General features: G+C 40.8%; 1 protein-coding gene across 1 annotated transcript; it reads left to right on the top strand.

Moving 5' to 3' along the window:
• Nucleotides 1-9003: 9003 nt before the first annotated feature.
• RGCC (regulator of cell cycle) lies at nucleotides 9004-22162 on the top strand. The gene is made up of 5 exons (XM_027888906.1): nucleotides 9004-9136; nucleotides 9309-9488; nucleotides 18272-18379; nucleotides 19852-19914; nucleotides 21560-22162. Exons 1-5 carry the CDS (start codon nucleotides 9046-9048, stop codon nucleotides 21565-21567), a joined length of 450 nt encoding a protein of 149 aa, XP_027744707.1. The 5' UTR covers nucleotides 9004-9045; the 3' UTR covers nucleotides 21568-22162.
• The last annotated feature ends 3684 nt before the right edge of the window (nucleotides 22163-25846 follow it).

Here is a 25846-nt window from a genome sequence, read left to right as displayed (position 1 = left end):
GGGAAATTCAAACCAGTGAGCCGAAGCAGTTAGATTTGCCATATATAGATTTACTTGGGATCCATAAGAGAGACCATGAGTCATTTGCTCAGGGGTTAGGGCACTAATCCAGGTGGTGAACCATATTCTAGTGATTAACTCATCCACTGCAGAGCATCCATGTGTGAAGTAGCGTGTAAATGTCAGCAGGTACCTTGCTGTCCCCCCAGCACTGCTGGGGATCATGGCACTCAGCCCTGTCATTTGTGAACACTGAAGGATCCATAAGGTGATTCTCCAGGGGACACAGACAGTGGAAAACAGCCCTGTAGTTACAACAATAGATGTCAGTCTTCTCTTTGTGAGCCTACCCCTTCACTGAAGACTTTCAGTTTTAGCACGCAAGGAATTCTTAAAAATCAGAAGGCTGGACAGCTCTGCTGTTAGGGAACCTCTTATATACAATGCAAAGCTGTGGCCGCCTTCAGGATGCCAGACATCTAAAAATAGTTATTGCAGTGCCATGACCTCCAAGGCTGATTTTCTTTTTGCTTCTGATGTGCCACACAGACTATAACACATTGTGCTGGAAGATGTATATCCCTGTGATTTCCCGAGCAATCTGACAATGTGTTGCTAAAACCTTTTTGTATTCTCCCCACTGTACTTCTCCAGGCTCTGGCACTTGCTGCTTGCTCGTGTGAACAGATTCAAGTCAACAGCTTAGCACTGAACCTAACCTGGCACACAGGTTGGTTGTCTACCAAGCAGAGATAGATAGACGATGACAAGGCAGCAGTGTCTGATCAAATATTTGCGGAACAGTCCACACGTAGGTGTATCAGGCTATGAATATTTTGTTCATGGCCTTCTATTCGAGCACCAAGCCTGGAACCGTGCTGTGTAAGTGTTGAGTAAGTGTGTGCTCCTTGAAGTGTGCTTTCAAGAAGACTCATGGCCTAAGTAGCCCTGCATACAGTGGCGCAACACACGTGTTTTTCAGTGCCATGGCAGGATAAACCTCAGTGTGCAGAGCTGTGTTTTTAAGTGTCTACTATGGCAAAGCCTGCCATCCTCTTGTGTAAATGCTCTGACTCTGGTTTTGTATGTAAATCCTCTGTTCTAGACATACCATTAGTAAATCAGTGCTGGGCAGTATGGAGTGGGCAATTCTGAAAGCCTGTTATTTATGAAAGAAGACTTGGAAATAGAAAATGAGCATGTGGAAGAAGTTGCTGTCACAGATCCTCCCTCTGGCTGGGAGAATTAGATCATGGTTTACTTAACTTTCATTTGTGACGAGGACAGGATGCTGCTATGGCTTGTCACAAAAATTATTTGAGGCTGAGAAAAATGGAAAAAAACACAGGGCTTAAAAAAATATTCCTAAATTGAAATGCAGTTTCCTCAGTCAGAGGAAAGAGCTGAATGCTGCATGTGGTCACTGGCTGTAACACTGATTCTTTTCTTCCCATCTACACAACCCCCTGTGCACTCGTAATAGGAGAGGCTCCAGTGGATTAAAGCGTAGTTATTTCCCAACCATAAATATGCAAATCCCCATCCCTTAAAGGAGGGTGATTTACTGGCTAACCAAAGCTCAAGGATTACTGCTTTGCTCCACATTTGTATTCTGGCTGACTCAATGGGGTCCTGGTCCATGACTGGCACTACTGCAACACAAATAATTGAAGAGCTCCACTTCTGTTCTAACGTATGCCTTCAGCAAACAAGTGACCTTGGCTTCTCCCTTTGCCTCCTACTGCCTTAGAGCCAACAGAGCATGGGAGGGAGAGTACAGCTTGATTTTTTTTAGCCTGCTTTGGTAGCTTGCTTCAGTGGGATGGATGGGAACAACATCCTACACCCTCTGCCATTTCTGACATCCCCTGTTCTTGTGGCTGTACTGGTCTGAGTTTCCTTGAGATTGGTGCAAAAGAAGATGCTTCTGGACCATGGAAAAACCAAAATATTGGTTTAGTCACACAAGGGTAAGTAAAACAGACAGAATGGAAACCCATGTACATTTTTTAAAACAAACAAAAATCCTACCACAAAACCCAGAGGATACTCAGTTTTCCCAGGAAAATCTAATTAGAATTCTTTTGGGGCAAGGAACATTTTTTTTTTCTTTAGATGTGGTTAGTATCTTTTTGGCCAGGTATTTTGGCCATGAGTATATTTTATTATCATTGTAGTTATTAATTACATCTATTTAGAATCTATACTTCCTGGCCAGATTTAAGGCTTTGGAAACACACAGTCCCCCAATAGTACTGGATATGAAGTACAAGATGACTCAGCCAAACAGGCTCTGTGTCTGTGTGTGAAATATGATAATAGAAACAGTACAAAATATGTCATTTTTAACAACAGCAAATAGCATTAATGTGAAATATATCTGCTGCAAAATTTCACTGACTATTATTTTACTTATGGAGGAGATGAATTAGGAGAGATGTCTCATTATTTTAATACATAAGAGCTCCCTTATATGTTTCACTTGACAAGGCTTTGAATTTGTTTCCCATGTGGTTTGTGTGTCTTATTTTTCATGAAATACAAGCCTCTCAAGTCTTAGATTTCCATTTTTTCCTTGTAGGTAACCACCCACTCTTCAGTCAACATTCCTTCTCCTCTGGACAAAATTACCTTTTTTTTTTTTTCTGAAGTAGCACAGTATCCAGATATCTTAACTCAATCTATCAACAGTTAAAAGCCAAAGTAGGTAGAAAAACAACTGGTTTTCATTTGCATTTGAAATAGTACAAATTTCGTGATGCAGTTGTAGTTGTGAAATGCATTGAAGCAAAATTGGTGGAAAAGTAAAGAACTCAGCTTCTCCAGTTCATGAACCAGCACATTAATACACATCACCCTTTCCATAGTGACAGCAGCATCAGGTAGAGGTAGAAATAGTGGTTTGTCCTGAGCTAGAGCCCAGAACCCAACACAGAAAATAAAGTTCTTACATTGTATTTATATGAATGCTTTTTTTTTTTTTTTTTTTTTTAAATTTGTGTCATATTGCCTTTTAGAACTGGTATTTACTGCCACCGGACTCTTTTGGATGACTTCTGCTGAGGGAGGACTTAATAGAAGAACAAACTCTTTCCTTTATTCAGTCTTGTGTGGAGTCCTATGTGTCCATACAAAGGATATGTGCACAGCCTTGTTTTCCTGGAAACAGAGTCAGAATAGAGGCAATTTCTTCACCTCCAGTTGCCACACAGCATTCCAAATGCCAGGCTCTCTCCCCCACCTGGCTTACTGCCATGGTCCCTTTGCTCACATTTCTCTTGCTGCCTTTTTGTCTTTTTGACCACTTCTCTCTGCTGGTTCTCTGGTTGTTCCTTTGCACTGCAGAGGAAAAAGGGCCAGACAACATCCATCTCCTTGCATTAAGATCCAGAAATACTAGTAGAGCTTTCAAGCAGTGTTTTGGTTGGTTTCTCCTACCTCTGAAGTGATCTCACTCTGAAAAAGAGCTTCTTACCTCTTTCCATTGCCACTGTTATTATCCATTGCCACTGTATTATCTACTGCCTACACACTTTATGGTCCATGCATGTTTTATGCAGTTGGATTTTGAGGATTTTCTGATGGACGTGAACTTTTGCTGTGACTTTTAGTGAACTCAAGATGGAAGGTTCCCCCAAACCTGTCTGTAATATATATTACAGCCCAGTAACTCTTGTGTTAATTTTATAATGCACTCCATTCAATTTGCTTTGCTCCTACAAATTCTGTTTTCATGATGTAGCCGATGTTTTGCAGGAGCTAAACAAGCATAGGTGTTATTGGAAAAACCTGGTGAGCAGTGAGGAAAAAAAGGAAAGGCCTTGCAGCTTGATATCAAAAGTGTTTCTGCAAATGTGACCAGGATTTAGGTTGTCAGCAGTTGTCTCTTTTGACCTGAACAACTAAAATTTAGCTCTAATTTACCCTAGTGTGAAGAAGAAATTAAGCTGATACCAAGAACATGCAGGGAGTACTTTGCTGAGTACATAAGAAAATTCATTCATGTTTTCAGTTCCAAGCCTTTGATTGGGACCTGCATGTCTCCTGTAGAGTTAGAATACATTTGGGATGGTCTTCCATTTCAGTTTCACTTCCATTCTTCAGTTTCCACTGAAAGAGAAGTCAGCTCATGCACAAGAAAAATGCTTAGAAATTGAAAATAACAAAAGTCAGCTGGAAGCAATACCAGACCTGCATCAGAATTACTATGGGTTGGATGGGTAATATGAATGTTTTTTTCATTAAGTGACACTCTTCCTTTCATCTTCTCTGAAAAAGGCACCAAAGAGTTATTTTGAAACTTCATTATGTCTTACTAACTATCATCCCTCTCCTTACCTGGACTTCTCTCCCTTTCCCATGTAATGCTCAGCCAAAGTCCTTTGACTCAGAGCTTTCAAATTCTTAAGTAATTTTGCATACCTTTTGGCTGTGGACAGAAGCTCACACTCAACTCACTATTCCAGAAATGTCAGTATAGGTTATGATTACACTTTATCAGTTTCAGGGGCTTTTAATCCAGCTGCAACAACAGTGATTGAAACTAACCTGCCATAAACATGTCTCAGAGCTAACAACTTATTTAATCGCATCCATTCAAAAATCCAAGAGCTTCTGCCTCGAGTTACCGAAAGACAGAGGAACAGAAAACTGTATGGGCTGTATTGTGTTCACATTTAGGAGGTTAGTTTGAGAAGAAGAAAATTTAGAAGGGTAGTGAACTCAGGTTTTGGCAGAATTCAGCAGGAAGATGTATGTTTTGCTCTCAAAGCTATAGCTCTGAGTGGCAGTGAGCGGGTCCATGAGTTTGTATTAGAGGGAGAGAGAAAACCAAAAGGAATTGCATCAGTTTGTAGTTACCTTGGGTCTCAGTTTAAGGTCTACAGAACAGGTTGGGAGAAGAGGAAGGAAAGTCCTGTGAAAGATCTATGGAAAAACGGGTTTTTTTATTATTATTTTGGCAGTTTTTCAAGGGTGATTTTATTGCTGTGAGTCACTCGCTCTTCTCACTGGTGTTGTGGACCGAGCTAAAGGAGAGCTGGGCTAAATACAAGCCTGTAGCTAATACAAGCTACAGGCTTGTATTTAGCCCGGCTGTCAGCAAACGAAGCAGAACACCTTGGATGGTAGTTAGGTAGCCTATGTAAAATGCATGGCTCATCTCAGCCAAGTTTTAATTAGACAGCTCTCCTCACTCCAGAACAAGTTTAGCAATTCACTCACATAGGCAATTCCACTTGCAGCACGAAGGATAAAATAGGCTGGAGTGTTAACCACTGTCTCCCTTCAAACAAGCATCCCGAGGGCGGAGTTCTGATGTGCTGAACAGGGAGACAAGTTATACTGATGATGTTTGGTCTATTCCTGCTCTGTGGCCCAAGGAGTTGGGTTTCTCTGTGTGTCAGTCTGGCTGACACCTGTGCTTTTTCATCCTCTGGCAGTTTTCATTTTTCTCTTCCACAGATGTCTAAATTTTTGGTCCCCTTGCTTTCCTTCAGCTACAAGTTTGGTGATGATGAGCTGTTTGTCATTCCCAGGTTTTTAAATTTAGTGTCTACTTTAACAACTTGGTATTTATACTTTTGTAAAGAATCATTATTTTCACAGACTAACAAATATTAAAAGACTTGTGGAAATTATATATTCAAAACTTCAGGCTGCTTCCATGGGCAGGGATCTGGCACTCTGGCTTTTGTCTAGTATCAACACCAGTGAGAAGACAGGTTTAGGTTTCACAAAACATCTGATTTTAACTGTGGGAATATGGTGCTTACTCAACAGGAAAGATATTTTGGGGTATTCTTGCTCTTTGAAGTGGTGAAAATAAATGATTCATTAGACAAAAACTTTTCAGCCATTTTGGACTTGCAGATTCCCCCTTTTGCAGTTCCAGTTTCTATGTATGTGCATATGGTGCTGCCTATATCCTGTGAATTTTAAACTGCTTCCAGTAAATTTCTCTTCCTGTTTTTATTTACTGTCTTACGTGAATGCCTCAGAAGTTGTTCATGGATCAGTAAGCATCTCTGGGTCATGGTTTGAAAACCACTAGATTAGTTAACCTGCAGCACCAATGCCTCTGTAAACCCCTCCTAGGATTCTCTTTGGTGTCCCAAATTACTCCATGCTTCATTTAGAAAACTAGTACCTTGTATGCCTTGCAACTTGGTTATATCAGAGTGCCTGTTTTAAAAGTCTTTCCCTGAAGCATACTTACAGGCAGGATTTGTTGATTTAAATAGCTGTGTGGCTTGCAAGTTTGTGAGGTTAAAAATGCAGTAGGAAACCACTGTAAACATTGCGTCACCAGCTGGGCAGGATCTGGAGACACAGTGTTGAACGGTCAAGAAGAAATTCACTTTAAATACAGCTTGGACAGCGTCCTAGAAAATGGGAGGGATTCAGTAGCTGAGGTTTACATTACAAGTTGTGTTGGATGTTTCTCCCAGTAAACATGAGCAGCCAGGCGTGTCTGCCTGCAGTGCTTCAGGGCACTGCACTCAAAAGTGCCAAATGTGGGCTCCTCCTGTTGGCATTAGGGACAAAAACATAACTAATTCAGCAGGAGCATGTTGGAGCCTTTCAAGAATATTTATGGATGTGCATGGCTACATGGTCTATGACATAGAACTGATAAGCATAAAAATCAATCTTTGCTTCCTCTTGTAAAAGCTAATGGTTTATGTGGAAAATTAAAGTTCACCAGCTGAGTCTCAGTTGCATTCAGCAGAATCAAGACTGCTTAGGAGAAAACTCAAGTATTTACTGAAAGAAATGTTAAAAGACTCATCTATGCAGCAGTAAACACAACCAAGGATTTTTAAGCCCAGGTTATCTTTGAGGAAAGATTTCCCAAACATGTGATTGTAAAGAATGGAAGTTTATGGAATAATTTCTACATCATGCCTCAAAATTATTCTGAAAATGTCAATTTGAGTGTAAAATAATAATTTTAAGACAATACTGGGGATAAATTCTTATATTACTACAGGGAAGCAATTATTTTTTTCCCTCTAGCCATCCACTCTCTACTTTTATTAGCTCCCTGCACTGAGCCCATTCAACTCAGTTCAACTGAAAATTACCTTCTTGCAGATTAGTTTTCTGCTGTTTTAGCATGTTGAATTGGCTCAGCAGAAGATGAGACAAACCTGCTCAAAGCACATGCAAAAGGTCTAGGCCAGGAGTACAAGAAGGGAGAAGCAGAGCAGGTCATTTCCCTTTTTTGTGGCAGCAAGGCCCCAAGCAACTCAAGCCCTGTTGTACAGCATCATTTCTTTCTTGTGCTCTTTCTTTATGATGCGACCTAAGACACCATTCCAAAAAGCTGTGAGATTCTTTGACCATCTTTATGAGAAATAACAGGAAGGGAACAGGAGGACTCGTACCCTTTGGTTATTTTGCCTGTATTCCTCACAAAATTGATAGATTCAAGGCTCAAACATCTTTTGCCCTTAAGTTACGTCTTTAGACCAAGCACGGGACCAGTGCTTGGCAGGGATGTGTGTGGACAGGTAGGGCTGATCATACATGTAGATGCTTGAGCAAAAGAGAATTAACATCTGCTGCAGGGCCAGGCCCTCATCTTTTGGGGCTATAACTTCTACCTAGTCACATACTCAACAGTTCTCCTTTCTGCCTCATGTCTATCATCTTCCGTCCTATTTGTGCTATTGACGTCATGCCCTTGTATCTCCTTGTTCCCCACTTTTTAACCTCGCTTTCCATCTGTGACACTATGGTCTTTAAAAAGGATTGTTTGTATCCACTTTTATTAGCAGAAAGAAAAACAGAGGAAGACCACAAGGGAGGAGGAAGCCACAGAATAAATAACAATTGAACTTCACCATGAGAACTTCTTTTGATTCACTGCAAAAATAAATAAATGCCTCTATATCAGCCAGTAAAGAGAGGTGAACAAATCTGTTTTATTGTCTAGAATATTGTTTTTCTCATTTTGTATCTTGAAGGAGCAATGACAGCATGTCTGAGAATGTCAAAAAGTTTTGGAGACATGTTTTTCCTTCCTTCTCTCTGTCCCAGACTCTAGTAATTCTAAATATTCTCATCAACACACAAGCATAATTACAGCTCCCGATGCATTCTCGTGGAATAGCACCTGGTGCCCGTTTTCAGTTTTCCTGGATGTAACTAAATATGACAGTCTTCCCCAGCGAGTATTTAATGGAACTGGTATTTTAGCTGCTCAGACAGCTTTCATTTAAAGCAAGCAAGAGACAGCACAAGACCAATACTCTGTAGCTATGGTATGTATAAACATCAGGTTAACCTGACTTCAGGACAAGTGCTAATACCTTTCTCCTAAGAACAAGGAAAGCACTCCACCACAGAACTCCCTGGCTGATGCACCTGGGGCAGTGGCTTCCTGTGCCTGAGCATTCCTTACACTTCCACTGCCACCTGCTCCTCTCCTCGGGTCACCCTCTGGAACAAAGTGGCTCAGCTGTCCCCGTGGCCTAGTCCACTGCTCACTACTCACTAACGTATGGAGCAGGGCAGTAACCAGGGACAGATGCCAGCACAATGCAATGGGGATGGGGATGGAAGGGACTCCTGGGGTGGCCGAGCAGCAGTTGCATGCAAAGCCACGGGCTCACTCCGAGTGAGCTGCTGCCACCCCGTCCTGCTATGTGCCCTCGGTCGGGAGCAGCCACGGAACTGGATGATCCAGCCTTGTGTTCCCGTGAGAGTCCCTCCTTGCAGCTGGTTCTTACGCTCGCTGAATCCTCCCTCCGCCAGCAGCCCGGCACACAGCCGGTCCCGAGGTTAACGCACCGGCATCACACCGGAGGAGCCCCCATCCCGCTGCCGGGGCGGCGGGCGCAGGACAAGAAGCGACACCTCCCGGCGGTGACTGCGTTGCCAGCGGGGCTCCAGCTGCCCGCACACTCCGGCCGAACCCCGGGCGCGCCGCAGCCCCCGAGCCCGCACGGCGCACCTGCACCGCCCGCGGCACCGCCCCCCGCCCCGCCTCGGCACTGCCCGGACGGGCTATAAGACAGGGGCGGCGGAGCCGGGACGCTCATGCTGGCGGCGGGAGGCGGCAGCGGCGCTGGGGCATCTCCGCCCGCCGCCGCCATGAAGTCTCCTGCAGCCCAGCGGCCGGCGGGGCAAGGTGGGAGCGGAGGGATGAGGGGGGGCGGGCGGGACCCCTTCCTTTCTTCCTCCCTCCTCTCCTTTCCCCTCCCCTCCCCTCCTTTTTTCTTTCCCTTTGCCGGGGCGGGCGGGCAGGGGTCTCGGTGGGGCAGCGCCCGTCCCGGTCTGACGGCGCTGCTGCCGCCCGGCAGGGCCGGGGGAGGACGGCGGCGGGGGCCTGGCGGAGGCGCTGGGCGAGTTCGACGCGGTGCTGGCCGAGTTCTCCTGCCCCGCCGGCCGGCGCCGCTTCTACTACGGCGAGCACCTGGAGCGCATGAAGCGGCGGAGCAGCGCCAGCGTCAGCGACGGCAGCGGCCTCAGCGACTCCGAGAGTGAGTGTCTGTCGGTCCGTCCGTGCCGGCTGTGCCTGGCCCGGGGGTGGGGAGTGGGCTCCAAAGCGGGTGTTAAACCGGCACGTCGCCCTCCTTGAGAGAGGCAGGAATCCGGGAGCGCTAAACCCGTCTGTTTCTTTGAAAACAATGCCTTTCGTTAACGTTTTGGATGAGAAGTCTGGCCCCGCTGGTTTTACTCTCGAGTGTTGAATGGAGGGTAGGGTGGCTGGAGGGGAGCCGCATCAGGGCTGGCTGCAGGGCAGAGGAGCGCAAAAAAGAGGTCTGCGGGAGAAGGTCGTGCTGCCAGCCGGCTGCGGGACACCGGGGCGTCCCGGCGTCTGGAGTGAAAGATGTCTCTTGGCTTCGCAGGGACTGTGTATCGTGTCTTGGTAGCCAAAAGTATCTGTTGAAAAAGAGTGAACTAAAGTGTGCTTTTTACAACAGGTGGAAACTCATCCAGACTTCTCGTTATCTGGATGGATATCTGTCCATCCCACTGGATGGAATAGCGTTATCACTGTTTCAGAGGTGCTAATTTTAAGCTAACGTTGTGCCCAAGTACAGTAGATGCATATGAATGGTGTGTGCAGAAATTGGAACAGGGAGGGTGTAGAGCTGCTTTGAGCAAGAAAATATAGAATTGGAACTAAATTGTTTCTAGTTAACTTGGAAAAAAGTTCAACCCTTCTTACTGTTGTTAATAATCAGAGAGAGAAAACATATTTTCTCTTCCAGACAGTGAGTCTGGAAACTGCTGTTCTCTTTGGGAACAGTAGGTTACTTTGTCAGAAGTAAGTTCTGCTAACAGTAGCCAGGTTTTTTAGATCCTAGGAAGCTTTATGAAACTTATCTATTTTGCAGCTATTTATGATAAGCCCGCTCCATTAATTTCTATTCTGCCTCTATCAGTTCAAGGCGTTAGGGTGCAGTTCTGTTGACTTAGTGCTAAAACACTAATACTTATCTTCCTAGTACTTAAGCTGTGAGAGCATAGCTTCTCCAGATTATCAGAGCCCTTTATTTCATCATCACGGCTATGATTAATTTCATTGATAGGTAATGTTTGACCTGCCCTGAACATGCATGCCTTGCCTAGCAGTGCCTTTGGGGTTTTTTTTGTAGTACATAGATTAAGGTGCTGTTCTGCTGTTTCATATTGTAGTGGGCGAATCGCTCTTTGTCAGTATCTCTCTCCCTCTAAGGATGTGGAAATGTGTGGCCAGTTTAGTCTGGACCCTTGTGTCTTGGATGGCTGGGGGTGTGTGCGGTGAGATCTGCCTTTATTGAGTCAAACTGAAGTTATGTGAGCTGTGTTCTAAGTCTGTTAATAACTACAGCAGTACAGCCCGTGTTATTATTTCTTGTGCAGTCTTCAGTGTTGAGATATATTAACCTCTTGCATACACTTATTGTGTCTCACAATTGAGACACTTATGATAGAGTGAAATAATCTACTGTTGAGAACGACATAAAAAAATCTCAGCCCAATATCAAGAACTTATTGCATGGATAAAACTATATGCAGTTACTTAGCACGTCTGCTGTGGTTCAGAAAACTTCAACCTCAAAAAGTGCTTAAAATTGCTCTGTTAGAATTGACAAGAAGGATCTTTGGAGGTGTTCTCTGACAGGGCAGAAGGCCTGGTGAGAAAAAAGCATGCTGGTATAAATGGGCAGACCAGATCTTCAGGAAGTTCTGAAAAATAAAAATCTGTGTCACAAATCTGGACTGATTTAGGCTGAAGACGTTAATGGGTTAGTAGGATAGACGGGGTTTAATGGCAGTGTATGAAGTCCTCAACGATCGTGTATGAGGAACTTGTCAAGTTTTTGAATCCCATCCTGTGCTTGAGTTCCTCCCTTGGTGATGCATAGTGTAAAAGGTGGCTCTGGAGAAATCAAAATGATTGTCTTCCGGACACTGGCATGTATGGGGGCTGGAGGGTGCATCAGGAGTGTATGAGGGTATGTTTAAGGGAAGGGAAACAAAAAACCCACAAACAAACAAACAAAAAAAACCCAGCTCTCCCCATGTCTCAGGAAAGGTCCAGTAAAACTCTTCTTCCTAAAGGCATCATTCAGTGCAAACAACTTGTTATTTTGAAGTTAGAGTAGGATTGGAGAGGAATTACAGGTTTATGAAAAGCACTTTTTATAAAATAGGGTCCAGTGTCTGATGTAATCCAGCTACACCTTTTTTAAGAATAAATGCAGGGAGTTTCCTGCTTACCCAGGCTCTTGCTGTTCAAAATCAAGGATTTCTTTTCCCCTACAGGTTCACTTTCCCTTTGGTTTCTCTCATTCAGTGTTAGTGATTATAGTGCTGAATTCATGACTTTCCTTTTTCCATGGTCACCCTTAGGATCAAGGAGAAACTGGGCTGAAAGAGCAAGTTCTGATAATATGAATATGTAGCAATGCAAAAGAAATTCTAACCATATTATCTGCAGATAGTTTGAATGATCTTTTTGTTTATGAAGGCTCTTTGTCTTTGCAAAAATCTTATCCAGTGCCAAGACTACTGCAAATACACTTTGTCCTGTGTTTATAGAACAGTTCAGACTATTGTGTTTTAGTACTATCTGTTGTTTGTTGTTTAATCTAATCCTCCTAACTGATACGGCTGAGGTTAGGTGCATGTATCTTCTGGCCACTCCTGCGGTGCTATCTTTTCAATCAGGGATGGAACTGTAAGGGGAGGAGACACTTTAAACTGTCGCACCTGTTTCTTTCAGTGCCCCTGAATTAGCCTTAAATTCAACTTTATGACAAGGTAGTAATAGATGTCAAGTGGTTGAACAATACTGCCCAGTAGGGTAAGGAAAGCCTTCTCTTTCTTGGGGTTTCTGTCCTGAGGATGAACCTATTTAATTTAACAGAAAAAATTACAAAAGATCTCTATCAATGTAGCTAATCCTGCAAATATTGTTTTTATCCTTAAAATCTCTTGAGGAGCTAGCTCCAAAAATATTAATTTAAATTTTTACATTACATATTTCAGGCTCTTAAGAAAAAGTATGACTTTTGAAGACACTACTGTGGAAAATGGGTGTGATAGTACTTTGTTCTTCTACATCTTGTCCTGTTATTTGACTAAATGATCTTTGGATGAGGTCTGGCTTGGCTGTGGTTAAGTATTGTACGTACCAGAATGGACTCTAGACCTTACAGTAACAGAAAGGCTTGTATGTGCAGATGTCTGTGATGATCTTGGCCCACAAGTATTACATTAACCACAACAGCTGATTGGATCAGTGCTAGAAATCTTGATGCAACTGAGGAGTTACTCCAACACTCTTGAGTTGCTGGGCTGTGAGGACTGGCTGTGTTTCAGCTTGATGTATTCAAATGAATGGGAGTATAGCAGCTTCGTACTTTAGGTTATTAATCATGCTGGAACTTCTGTGTTGAGGAATACTTAATAACTCTTTGCTATTTACAGCATATGTTGGTTGTGATAAAATGGGATTTGTGCTAGAGTGCTGTTCTGGCAAAAGCCACCAGTGTAGATGCTATATTGAGGCACTCTTACAGATACCATTTTCTTCTTGTGTCAGAACAAGCTTGCGAAGAAAAGGGCTGGCTTGCCTCTGTAAATTGCATGTCAGTCAGTGCATTGTGCTAGCACAGTATATGGCAATGTCAGGACAGTCTTCCAAATTTAGGCTTAGGATAATGAAGGGAAAGTTGGACTTCATGAGAGGTTGAGAAGGGAAACACTAGTATTTCTTATGCCAAAGTTACAATAACACTGAAAGGCTAAATCATAGTCTGTTGTTCTGCTCTCAGAAATGTTTCACACTTCTAGCTCTGTGTTTTCTTGAGAAAGGTCCATCTTCTCCCTGTTAAAAGCATTGCAAAATAAATGCTTCAGTTCATTTTTTGCACTCACACAGCCTGAAGTGTTCCTTCGTAGTTACTTTTATAACTGTGTACATGCTTTCTAAGCCATACTCCCTGGCTTTTAAACACAATGAAGTCCTGAGTGCACCTAGAGCTCTTAATTTTCTAATTTAAAAATCAAGTAGGTGCAAGTTTAATAAGGGGTTGAACAGGATCTGTTAACACCCAGTGCCTGTCGTAGTGCAAGCATTTGTGGTTACATGCCATGGATGTCTCCATCTGCTTGTGTTAATGCCCATGCTATCTAGAGCTGAAGCACTCACCCTGAAAAGCCTGTTTATATTGGCAATCATGTAATGTGTGACTGTAAAGAAGGTAAAGAAAAAGGCAACAGAAATGAAGACATAAAATAGTTTTTGAATGATTAAATAGACTGGGACAGCCAGGCTAAAGATGTCTTGGGTGGGGACAAGTCTTCTGGAAAATCCTAAGTGACTGCTACCTCACCAGTATGAGGAAATCAAATTAAATCAACACGTTTCACAAAAAAAAAAAAAAAAAGGGTATTATTTCTTTCATGGTGAACACTTAAACTGTAAAATATACTGCCTTAAGGTATCGTGGATATTAAAAGTTCACATACTTAAAAATAACAAGATAAAATCACAGCAGAAGGGATGGGGCCATTGTGATCTGCTTAGGCTGATGCTACTGCTGTCTCAGAAAAGATACTGATATGTGCTTTACAAGAATCTGATAGAGTTTGTCTTGAAACTATCAGCTTGTGGTTGCACCACTCTTAAGCTCTTCTATAGGCATCTGCTATGAGTTGTTGTGAAAGACAGGATGTGGAAGTAGATGGGACTTTGGTCTTTGTAGCAAATCCCAATCTAATGAAGAGGAAACGCTATGAGGAGGTAGATTGTGTCTGTGAACTTCCAGTGGCCTGTCTCAAACAATAAGGCAATATTTATAATGAAAAAACCCTGAAATGAGACTCCCATGGAGAAATAAACTTTTTATGAAATGATCTGAGGAACTATCAAATTAAGAAACTATTGAATTACTGATATGTCCAAGGGGAAGAAAAATCAGAAGTTTCAGGTGCAAACCCTTCTCTCCAGGTATTTCAGTATACTGAGAAATGTGCTTTTTTTTTCTTACCACTCCAGCATATCTGTTGCTCTTACTCATTAGAAAGGAAGATTAGTAAGGGGGAAGGTTAGAGTTGGGAACGCTGCCTTTTAGAGTGTGAGCATGGTGGGGGATTGGAGAGGTAAGCTTTGTATATAATAAGAAAAACATGTTTTGTATATAACGTTCTAGATTTCTGACTTCCTAGGTCACTTGCTTGTAAGTATGTGATTTGAAATGGTGTCACCTTTTTTTTTTTTTTTTTAACAGTCTGGGACCAGATGTTCATTAGCTAGGCAAAAGCCACACAAAAAAATAAACAATGCAGCCAAACTGTAACTGTGATTAGATAAAAATAAACACTGTCCTTGAGGGCTGCAACATATGTATTGTAAAACAAGTTCTTTATATCATGAATATTTCTCACTTCTACTGGTGGCATTACAGTTTCCTGATTTTTCTCATACTTTTTAGCAAATAGGCTATGTTCTGACTAGGAATTAGTTGTGCAGTCTTATTAAATTCTGAGCTACCGTTTTATAATAAATTCACAGATTGTAGACATTTGAGTGGAATTCTAAAGCTCCTGTCTGAAAGCTTTATTTTTGTTTTGCTTTATTTTTCTTCTTCTAAAACTTACCCACTGAAAACTACAGTAAAAATTTTTCTTCCAATGCTCTTTAAAATTATCTTGAACTATAGTACTAGAAAGAGCATAATATCAAAGAAGTTGGACAGCTGAACTTTTCTGTTGTCTGTTTTGAAATTAAAAGTCTTCCTCCAGTTAATTACTGCCCAGAACCTATCAATTGCTCATTTCATGGGGACATTCTATATTTACATGGTGTTGCCTTGTTTGTTTTTCTTTTTTTGTGGTTTAACTGTATATTGGAACAACAAAGGTCAATACTAACTACAGAGTACTCTGCCAAAGTAAAATACACCAGTATTTATTCCTACCCCCTAATTTTGTAGCTATTGGCTTAGTATGACTGATGTAAATGAACTCAGTAACTCAGATTCTAAGACCTTTTTCTAAAAAGACAATTTGAGTGTGTTTTAAAACAGCTGAAGGGGCATAGTTCATATATATGCACAGGGTCTAGAATCAAAGTACAAAGTGAAAAATAAGTAGTGAATGATAAACTTGCAGTGGGAGAGAAGGAGCTGGATGAGAAAAGATAGCAGCAAAGAGATCCTTGGCATCAGCCTCTGTTTATTGGTTTGCAGAGGATGTTGTATTTCTGTAGCTGTGGAACCCTTCCAAGGGCTATTATTGGAGGTGAATGAGCGAATCTTGGCTGTGGCAGCTGGTAGAGAGCAAGAACTGAAGTGTTCTTTTCCCAGAGCTTTCCGTCGTACAGCCACACTTTGCCAAAGCAGATATTTTTCTGCGATGGATGTCCCAAGTATTTTTTTAACAGTACATTGTTTTCAGCAGTTATAGTGACTTTGATGGTGGAGTCAATGCATTCTTCCTTATACCACCAGAATTTTGTGTGCTTGGTGCCATGTGTAAGCCACAGCCAGTAGCTCAAGTGTGTTTTTGCTTTGAGAAAGTTTCAGGAAAATATCAATAGTCCGTCAGAAGATAACACCGTTATGTGAAAACATTTTACCTTTTGGAACTGGAAGAAAAACATTCAGATATTTAAAGCAACAGTTCTGTTTCGCTTTATCTTTGCCCAGCTGTAAATATTTCCCAGCACAAGGTTTGTGGAAGCCAGTATGAAATACCATTTTCTGCTGTCCATACATTGCAAAGTAAGCAGTGAGTACTTTGAACTACTTATAGAAGAAACATGGGGAGGAAACCACAAAACATATCAGAGGTCACTGCTAGGTTGGATGTGTACATGGATATAAAGAAAGAATTGTGTGAACAGCTTGTGGCCAATTTGAATGGCTTACTAAAGCTTTTGCAATATGAGTTGCCCTCACAAACTTTCACAGAAAGAACTTTTTATTCTGGTTCTAGGTAAGAGCAACTGTTGGATTTTGTGTATGAGAAGGACTGGTTTGCAATATAAATCCCCAGCATCACTACATTTGGTGTCTGGATTCTAGTAGCATAGACTCCACATTAAAAGTACACTCAGTTTTATAGTCTCCATTCTCTGGATTATTTTTTATTAATTCAATGAGGTGTAAAACCTTTGAAATATGAAATAATCTGGAAGTTTTTGTTCTGCTTTTTTTCAAATACATAACCTAGAGGGTGTTTCATCTGTTCTGTCAGTGTTTCTGTGAGTTACAGTCTTGGCTACAGCACTGTTTGTGTGAAGAGCTATTACAAGTTACTTGGCTTTTTGGTGGTGGTGGGTTTGTCCTGAACAGCTAGAATTTTCCATTCTATGTTTCTTGGGATTCTATTCTATTCTTTGCTGGGGTTTGCATCTTGGCTGAAAAGAAGTGTGGTTTTAGTAGGAAATCTGTAAGCTGATTTCAGGAGGAAATACTTTCTCTCCATTAAAGGTAACACACAGTTCATACAGGACTGGTGACACTCATCATTGCAGAGCAGTGTCAGATTTATTTTTTTTTTACCCCTGTAAGTTATTTTTTATATTTTTAGGAACTACTTTTAAAATGGCTTCTTTTTTCCATTTTTTTTTCTATCTATAGTTATCTCAATTCTGCATTGTATTCATCATATCTTTCTGGTATCTGAAGTTTCAAGTACATCGGTTTGGATCTACTAAAATTTAGAGAGAACAGGCATTTTTTAAGAGTTAAGATAAAGAAATTGCAATTAAAAGATGGCATGAAGAAGCATATTCTTCTTTATATACAAGAAATACCAACTGGTGGCTGATTTGGTGTCGGGAGTCCCGGGTAACAGATCAGTCACATCATCACTCATGTCTACATGGTGCTGTGGGTAGCACGTGTGTTTGCCAGAACAGGGTCCAAGCTGACTGCAAACTGAAAGATACAGTACAGTGGTGGACCAAAATGCATGCAAAGGAGGAAAGTGTTCCAGGTTGAAGCTTTCAACGAAGGCCTTTTCAGCATGTGCTGTAATACACACTTTGTGTGCACTGTGCATCATGGAACTTGTTGTTACAAACTCAAAAAAAGACAAAGTAAAGATATTTTTTGATACTTTTGAAACCTAAGACCTTGTCTAAAATGCAAGAACATCAAAATGATATTGAAACCTTTCCTGTTACTTTCCAGGGCATATAAACCTTTTTTAAAAGATGACCTAAAATGAAATTGCAGAATATCTTGGGTACTGATATACTGCTTCATGAACTCCAGAGAGTCATAGAATAAAAGAAAATGAAAAGATGCTGTACTAGAATGTAAGATCTAAAGCAGCAGGGTAATGTGTGGAGAAATGGGTGCATTTGCTTTGAGAATAAAGGACAACCCTAAATATATTCTCCATTCTGGGAAGCTGTCCTTTTTCTGGAGCTCTCTATTCAGCTTTTTTTATATAGCTTTTGCAAAGTTAAGGTAACAGAATTTCCCAGAATATTGTGAGTAAGGTGGGTCCTACCAGGTCTAATTAAGCTGATGTGGAATAATTGTCATTCCTGTAATATTTTTCAAATGATGCTGACTTCAGGGAAAGCTAAACTTTCCATACTGGGGGTGAGGGCAGAGCCTAGAACTGTTTGCTGTTTAACAGTAGGAGTGGGAACAACAGCCTTCACACAATACAGAATTTATTTATTTAGTCCTCTGATTTTGAAGTCTGTTGAGTTCAACAGACCATATAGGAAAGGCCCCACTTCTGGTTTCAATTATATTGCAAAACTGCAGGTGTTAGATTTGCTTTATAATGTTACTTTTTGCAGGTGCAGATTCGCTCTACAGAAATAGTTTCAGTCTCAGTGATGAAAAGCTCAACTCTTCAACTGCATCTACTCCAAGCTTGCCATCTCCGTCTGTAACTCCATGTAAAGGTATGCTTATTTTTAACTGTTGGCATTTTCTTCCTCAACTGTATGGGCTTCTTCCTGTGAGCCGGGATTCATGCTTGCATGGACTTTTTTCCTTTTTATGATAACAAAACTAAGGATTACTGTTGAAACACACTTCAGATCCAAGTATTATTGTCTGTGTTGTAAGTGGCAGTAGGTTGCTGTATCTGCACTTCTTTGCAGGTGAACTGGCAGCTCTGTTTTGGTTTTGAAACACGAGCTAAAGAAAATTACAGTTTTCTGTCTGATAAGGATTAATTGTAATACTTACAGAACAGTTATATTATGCACTTGTTACTTCTTTGCTGAAGCAACTAAGTAGCTTGTGTCTCACCTGCTATAAAAACACGTAGACTGAATGCAGGGGTACAGAGACTCCTCTGAAGCCATATGCTGCCATTTAAGTTAACACAGTTGCCCAGATCCATATAGATATTTGTACTGCTGATACGAGCCATATATTAGTAATTCCTTCATCCTTTGGAGCTATGCTGTTTCAAAGTGGCTTCTGTCTTGCAGCTGGTTTAACTTCCCATGACCATGCTTCATTCAGGTTAATTTGGATTAACTCTGGAGCAGACACATCAATAAATGAACACTCATACATAGCTACTACATGGTGCTTTCATTGCAGCTAGTCTTCTCATATGAATGTTCAATAGCCTTTCACGCTTTCATGTCTTTTCCACAGTAACAAGTCACAAAAAAACAAGTTAAATGCTTTCTTTTCAATTAGCATGATACCAGGGAGAAATAATGAGTAATAGTTAATATGAGGTACCAAAAGAGTTCAGTTAAACTGAAAGGAAATACTTGACAAGGAATTACACCAAAGGTCAAGATGTTCTTCCTGTTGAGAAGACAGAAAGACAGAAATAGAGTTGGAACGGGCTTGGAATAGACCACAGAAATGAAGATTAGAAAGATAAGGAAGCCACGTGCAGTAAAACTAGATTGAATGGAACCAGTGGTGTTCTCAGGAGTGAAAACTTAGGTGGATGTTCAGTTCCAAATTCATGGTGTATGAGCTGAGATCAAAAGATCTGACAGCACAGCAAACCAGTGATACTGATTGGCAGCTAATTGGCTGGGGTTTTATTAGCACCATGCATACGGTATCTGAATAGATGAAATGAGGAAGATGCCCACAGTAACAAGGACATGGATTAGTTGACACATAGCTTTTTTTCTTCACTTCAACCTCTGCTTTTTAAGGAAACTAAACAAGGGATTGCTTTGTATTGCTTCTGTCCAATGGAAAACTACAAAAGCTAGAATTTCAATTCTGTCTTCCCTGCATTTGGACATTGCAGCAACTCTACTGAATTTGACTGACAATAATCCACAGCATGTTAGTTACCACTGAAAATGATTTGGAGGATTTTGTGGTTCCGGTGTTTCTTCTAGCCAAAGAAATATATCATGTCTAAGCAGTATTGGCTCTTATTTTGCAGCAAAGCTTGGAGACACAAAAGAACTGGAGGACTTCATTGCTGATCTTGACAGAACACTAGCAAGTAAGTAGATTTTTATTAGTAGGTTGCACGTTAGTTGGTATTGTGAAAGAGTGATGAAAGCCAATGGCCAAGGGAAAAATAGAAATAGTTTATAGGGTGCAGTTTCATTTTAGTTTGCTAGTCCTATGAATCATTGGTTGTAAGAAGGTGAAATAGACTAAATTCTGATCTTTGCCTGAATGTTCAAGGCATGCAGTTTAGCTTGTGTGACAAAGGCTGAACTCAAGGAACCCTTGTCTCCACCTCTGAGGCAGCTGCAATTCACCATTCTTTGTCAGTGTACAGATAAAGTAAACATTGCTTTCCTGAATATTCAAAACTCAGCTAAAATGTGGGGATTTGTTCCTTCATTGTAAAGCTAAATAACAGGAGGAGTAATCATAGGTGAGGAAAGCCTTTCTATTCTGGACTTTGCTTTATGAAAGAATTGAGGAGCCAGAAAACTGTATCTATTCACTTAAACTAAATGTCAAAATCCTTTTTGGGCTTGTCTTTACCAGGAATGGAATTTAGATCACATTTTCTCTCACTATCTAGAAATTGTATCTTCCAATTATAGTAATGGATTCTTCATTATGATTCTTAAAGGAAAAAAACCCACAAAAACAAAAACATGGACATAAAACATGTTTTTGTGTTGTTTTGATATATTTGTTTGTTTTGTGTGCAGCTAAGCTATAGAGCCCAAACCAACAAATTGTAAGACTAGACTTAAATAGCAGCATAAGCAAAGCCCTCTCAAACTCTGAACCGAGAGTTTCATGGATTCATTAGGTATTTTCCCTTCCCTGTATTTCTTGAAGACCTGGCCTTAAATTAAGACACCTACCCTTAATGAGTTTTACTTCCTTGCTGTCTTACTTGTATCTGAATCCTGGTTTCACTTCTCTTACTTAAAATATATTTCTAGTTTTCTGTCTTGTATCATGGATGTATGCTTCAGGTAGCTCCATCTTTCCCTCTGAGATTTAATTGACTGCTCTTCTGAAAAAAAAAAAAAATCTGAGTTTTTGAAGGTTTGTGTAGGACAATGAAACCCCAAACCAGTACGTATTTACATTACTGTATCTTGCACAGCCATGTTGCAGCTAACTCTTAAGGGGCTGCCTATAGTATATAGATTTCATTTTTCCCTTGCAAGGCACGTCAAAGATGAGGCAGAAACTACCACCTGCTCTAGTGTTTTAGTGGTTTTGTTTTGTTCTGGTTTGGGTTTGTTTCGGTTTGGTTTTTGTGTGTGGTTCTTTGTTTGGTTTTTTAATTGGTGTTGTGTTGTTTGTTTTTTTTTTTTTAATATCAACTAAGAAAATCTCTAGTGATCTTAGAGTTTCATTTGTACAGTGAGTAGGAGGTCCAAATTCCATCTGATATTTTATATCATCACATTTTTGAGGAGTTGTATGTATATGCTTGAGGTTACACAGAACTTTGTACAGATACCTTTTCAAGCCTAAGGCACTTGTTAGAACAGTACTTGTCTTATATTTTTACACACTAGTGTTTCAGCTTTCATATTAATTTGAAAAAGACATAATTTGGCTTGTCAGGCAGTCTAACAACCTGGGTGTATATGGGTATCTGGTATGTCAACAGCATGCAATCTTATTTAATATAGAATGTAATGATCTTTCTTCTTTATTTTCAGGTATGTAAAATCAATTTTTGGCACTGTGCTTGCCTGTGGGTGTCCTCTGAAGGATAAGTGACATCAATCCCTGAGAACTGCTGCCCTTGTCTGGTAACTTTGCTCCCCAAGATACCTTCTGCACGTAACCTTTTTAAACTCCTACAAATATTTAACTGTGGCAATACCAATTATGTTGCAGCAGATGGAATAAGATAATATTTAAATGTTACAGCTGTATTTTGCTTTAAAATATAGTTTAAATTGTAATTTAAAGTTGCTTTTATGCAAATATATTTGTAATTTTATATAGTTGAGAACTTTAATGCTTTTTTCCATGATAATATATTTTTATATGCAAATAAATTCTGAACTGGAATCCGGATGTCTGGAAGCTTCCTATGTACATGACAACTCTGAAACATAAGTACAAATTAAACTCTTATTGAAAACAACATGCTTTAAAATATCTCGATAAAGGTGTATTTCCTGACTGGCAAAATTTGTTATGCTGGTTTTATGATTGCTTAAATAAGAGGATTTTGTACTATGTAAAATTAATGCAATTGGAAAAATAATAAAATTGGTCAAACTGTTTCCTCAGATTTGCTTTAATACAAATCAGTTACAGTGAGGTGTTAGAGATTTGGACAGTAACACCTATTTTAAACCTTATATAAAAGCTAGCTTTAAAATTGTGGACCCTTTGACATAAAGGACTAGTTAGGAGGTCAGTTGTTTGGCTCATCAATTTGAAGATATGGAGGTCCTATAGCACCAAGAAAATAGTTTCTGATACCAGACCCTTGGGTCCAGAACAGTCAAGCACTCTAAAAAGACTTCCTGGACATGAGTATTCTGCTGTGAAAGAGGGATGGTTAACTTGGATTTTAACAAGAAACTGATTCTTTCCGTATGCATTAGACACTTGAGATGTCATTGTGACCTCTCATCCAGCTGCTGCAGGCTTTACACCTGGCTCTGCCATCTGAGCTGTGCATACAGTTGCTTTCCAGTCTGCTCAGACCACATGAGCTGGGCTCTTTTCAACTCCAGCTCTTACTTTGACCAAAGCAGTCTCATGACCAGTTGCATAAGTGGTTCAGTTATTGTGCCCCCTTGGTCTGTTATCTTTGCATGTACCTGGAGTGTGTATGTACCTGTGGCACAGCTTAGGGGACTTTAAAGGATAGATTTGGGACTGCCGTCTGCACCTTGGAGAAAACCTACTGTGTATTTATTTCCTAATGGGAATGCTGTAAGAATGGTGCAGATCCATCTCCTTGGTTTTCAGATTTCCTAAAATTTGATGAAAACACTTGGGTTTATTAAATACCATATGATTTTTTTCTATTTTATTCATTGGTAAGAAAGAAATTCTGAACTTGGTACATCTTAATCTGTCTGAAATAACTTTAAGGTAGCTGTGTGGGTTTTTTCCTTCTTTCAGGTAGAAGAGCAATGTCAAGTGGAGGCGTGTGGTGGAGTGTGTTTTTTGAGGACTAAAAACTCCCTTTAGCATTTCCTGCTTCAGATTCCATTGGTAAATTGTCCCTTAGAATAGAAGTAGAGTAAACTGAAGGTTCGTGTTTGTGTAGGTTAACGATCAGATCTGTGAAGGAAGGTAGGATGACTCAGGTTTGAGATAGTGATGTGCTTTTTGCTTGCTCTGGGCCCTTCTCGTAGGCTTCTGCATTGCAGGGAACTCACTATTTAGAAGTGGAAATTCACTGCTGTTACACTGTAAACTCACAGAAGCAAATATTCCTTTTTACTGCCTCTGTGGAACTGACAGGGGAGCCTGGCCTTCCTCCCCCATCCCAGAGTTGATGGGATGTGTTGCTGTGCAAAGCCAGCACGGGGGATTCCTCTGGCTAGTGTAGGACTTGCTGCTAAATGTGGACACGCTGCGCCTTTCAGGAGGAGTGGAGGGAAGGGGAACCAGGACAGCAGAGACAAGCTTGTGCTTTTCTTTTAAGAAACATTATTTGCATAAGGCATGTTTTTTTAAAGCTGCTTGAATAGCAACAGCAGTTTTGGCTGGTTTTCTACATTTTAATACTTGTTGTTAGCATGAACAGTGGTGAGTGGTGCATGATACCATCCTGAAGGCAGAGTACCCTGACTTTGTGTGCGTTAAGCAAACCATGAGTCTCAGAGGAGGCCACTTGAGGTGATCATGTGGAGAGGGTAAATGGACAGGTGTTTGCACCTCTGTTCCTTAGGTTGGATTGTTTGAGGCATTGGGCATGAGTTTTCCACTTAATTTGTTCATGTTTCTCATGTTGCTTGATCCTGTTGAATACCCTGTGCCTGTAATCAGTATTGAAAGTTGGATATTTCCCTTTATTGAGTGAAATTACTAAATTAGAACAGTACTTTGGAATGGCAGTACTTTGTCCTTACAGACACACAAATTTGAAGATTTTTCCTTTCCAACCAAAGGTTTAAAGCAAGGCGTGTTTCTCATTTTGTCTACTGTCAGTTGGTGGTGGAGTTGAGGATTAAGTCACCATCTGCTTGGGTTTTTTAATCTTATTTGTGCATGAACAGGTGGAGACTTCTTGCTTATACAGCAGTTCAGGAGATCATCGACTGCAAAATCTGGGAGTGTCTTTTGTGGAGCTATTTATCTGAATTCCCTCCAGTTTATGTTCAGTTTTGAACATCTTGCTGTGTCAGAAGAAAGGCACTAATGTAGATGTCATTTCGCTGGAGTATGCTTATGATTTAAGTTCATCATCTGATTACATATGGCCCTGAAAAATGCATTACTGGAAAAAGTTTCTGCAACACTATCCCCACTGAACATTGCTGGAGACTGCATTGTCCTAATGGGCATGGCTGACTTTTTAATCCTTATTTTGACCTCAGTCTTGTGCTGTAATGCTGAATTTGAATTCAGAAAGTCTCAGCACTTGTCGTGCCAATGCCACGCACCCAGAAATGGAAACGAGCAGCTTGGACTAAGCAGATGTATTGCCACAGCTTAAGGTGTGTGAGCTGAGGTGCAACGATTACCTGCACGTATGCTTCTTTACCTACTGCAAATTCCAGGTTAATTGGATTAGTTGAAATGTCCATCACTGAGGCTTGAGTCAATGTATCTTATCTTGGGTTTGCTATTAACTGTGTGTGTCCTTGGTGCCATCACCCAGGCTCAGCTGATATGTAGTAACACATTATGCCTGGTAACCTTAATAAGGCAGAGAGACGAGACAAAGGAGGAATTTGTTTTTTTCCTGGCTGCACGTGCTTCTATAGCGACTCTTGATGCACAGGTAGACAGGTGAGTTTTTGGGAGGGAGGAAAACTGCTGCATTGGCAGAGACAGAACTTCCTTATAGAGAAGGGCTCAACACCTATTGGCTCCCACGGCCTCTTGTCCTGGTGCCTCCTCCCCTTTCTTTGTTACTGTTATGAACTTTTCAGTACACCCAGCATGAGTCTCTAGAGGAGCTCTGGATATCGACTCAGGTGGATCCAGCTGACTATCCAGGTGTTATCTGCACCCCACTGAAGCCCATCTTCAGTGAGACTTTGTTTATCTGAAGGTGTCTACATGTGTTAGACATGACATCTGCTAGACTGTTGGAAGGAAACTTCCAAAATTGTGGTGTTTGGAAGCAAAGCCAATATGACTGCAGCAACTCTTGAATTTAATCCAGCTCTGCATACTAACAGCATGAACTCCATATTCTCAATGGGAGAATGTTTTCTCTATGTTACTTTCTACATTCCTGACTTCACTGCAGTCTGGCTAACAGCTCGAGCTGTCTAAATAACTTCACAAAAATGTAAGATGATCCTGGCTGCTATATCTCATTAGCTTAGACTTGTAAACCAGATCCTTTCAAGGTCCTTTTCTTTCTTACAGGTTCAAAGCTGCCAGTTAAATGCTGTAGATTGACCTGTGGGATTAAAATAGGCCTGTCAATAAAAAGGGACCTGAGTGTTTTGGTTGTTTCTGCTCTTTCACTCCTACGTTTTGAAAACTAAAATGTGTATCAGTTCAGCTTTTTAAAAACTACAGACTGGATGTCTGTGCCTCCATTCTCCCAAGGTATCAGAGCTCATTGGCTTCTTTGGGAGACCTCAGGATACTTAAATGGGCTTCGGCCTGGAAGTGAATGTTGCCTTCCCCAGAGTGCATGGCTGTAACACTGATTACTGTCCTTCGGTTCTGTTCATATAATGTATTTCAGATGAGTGTGTTTAATTAAAAACATTGCCCTTGTCTCAAAATAACCACTTGCAGTGTTTTGATACATATTCAGTCTTCACAGTTCCAATGAAAAAAAAATCCTG

The sequence above is a fragment of the Empidonax traillii genome, unplaced genomic scaffold (assembly GCF_003031625.1).
Source record: "Empidonax traillii isolate 1590-97213 ecotype Southwest subspecies unplaced genomic scaffold, ASM303162v1 scaffold247:size2371522, whole genome shotgun sequence".
In the NCBI taxonomy this organism is placed as follows: domain Eukaryota; kingdom Metazoa; phylum Chordata; class Aves; order Passeriformes; family Tyrannidae; genus Empidonax; species Empidonax traillii.
This window is presented reverse-complemented; position numbering and strand designations above follow the sequence as displayed.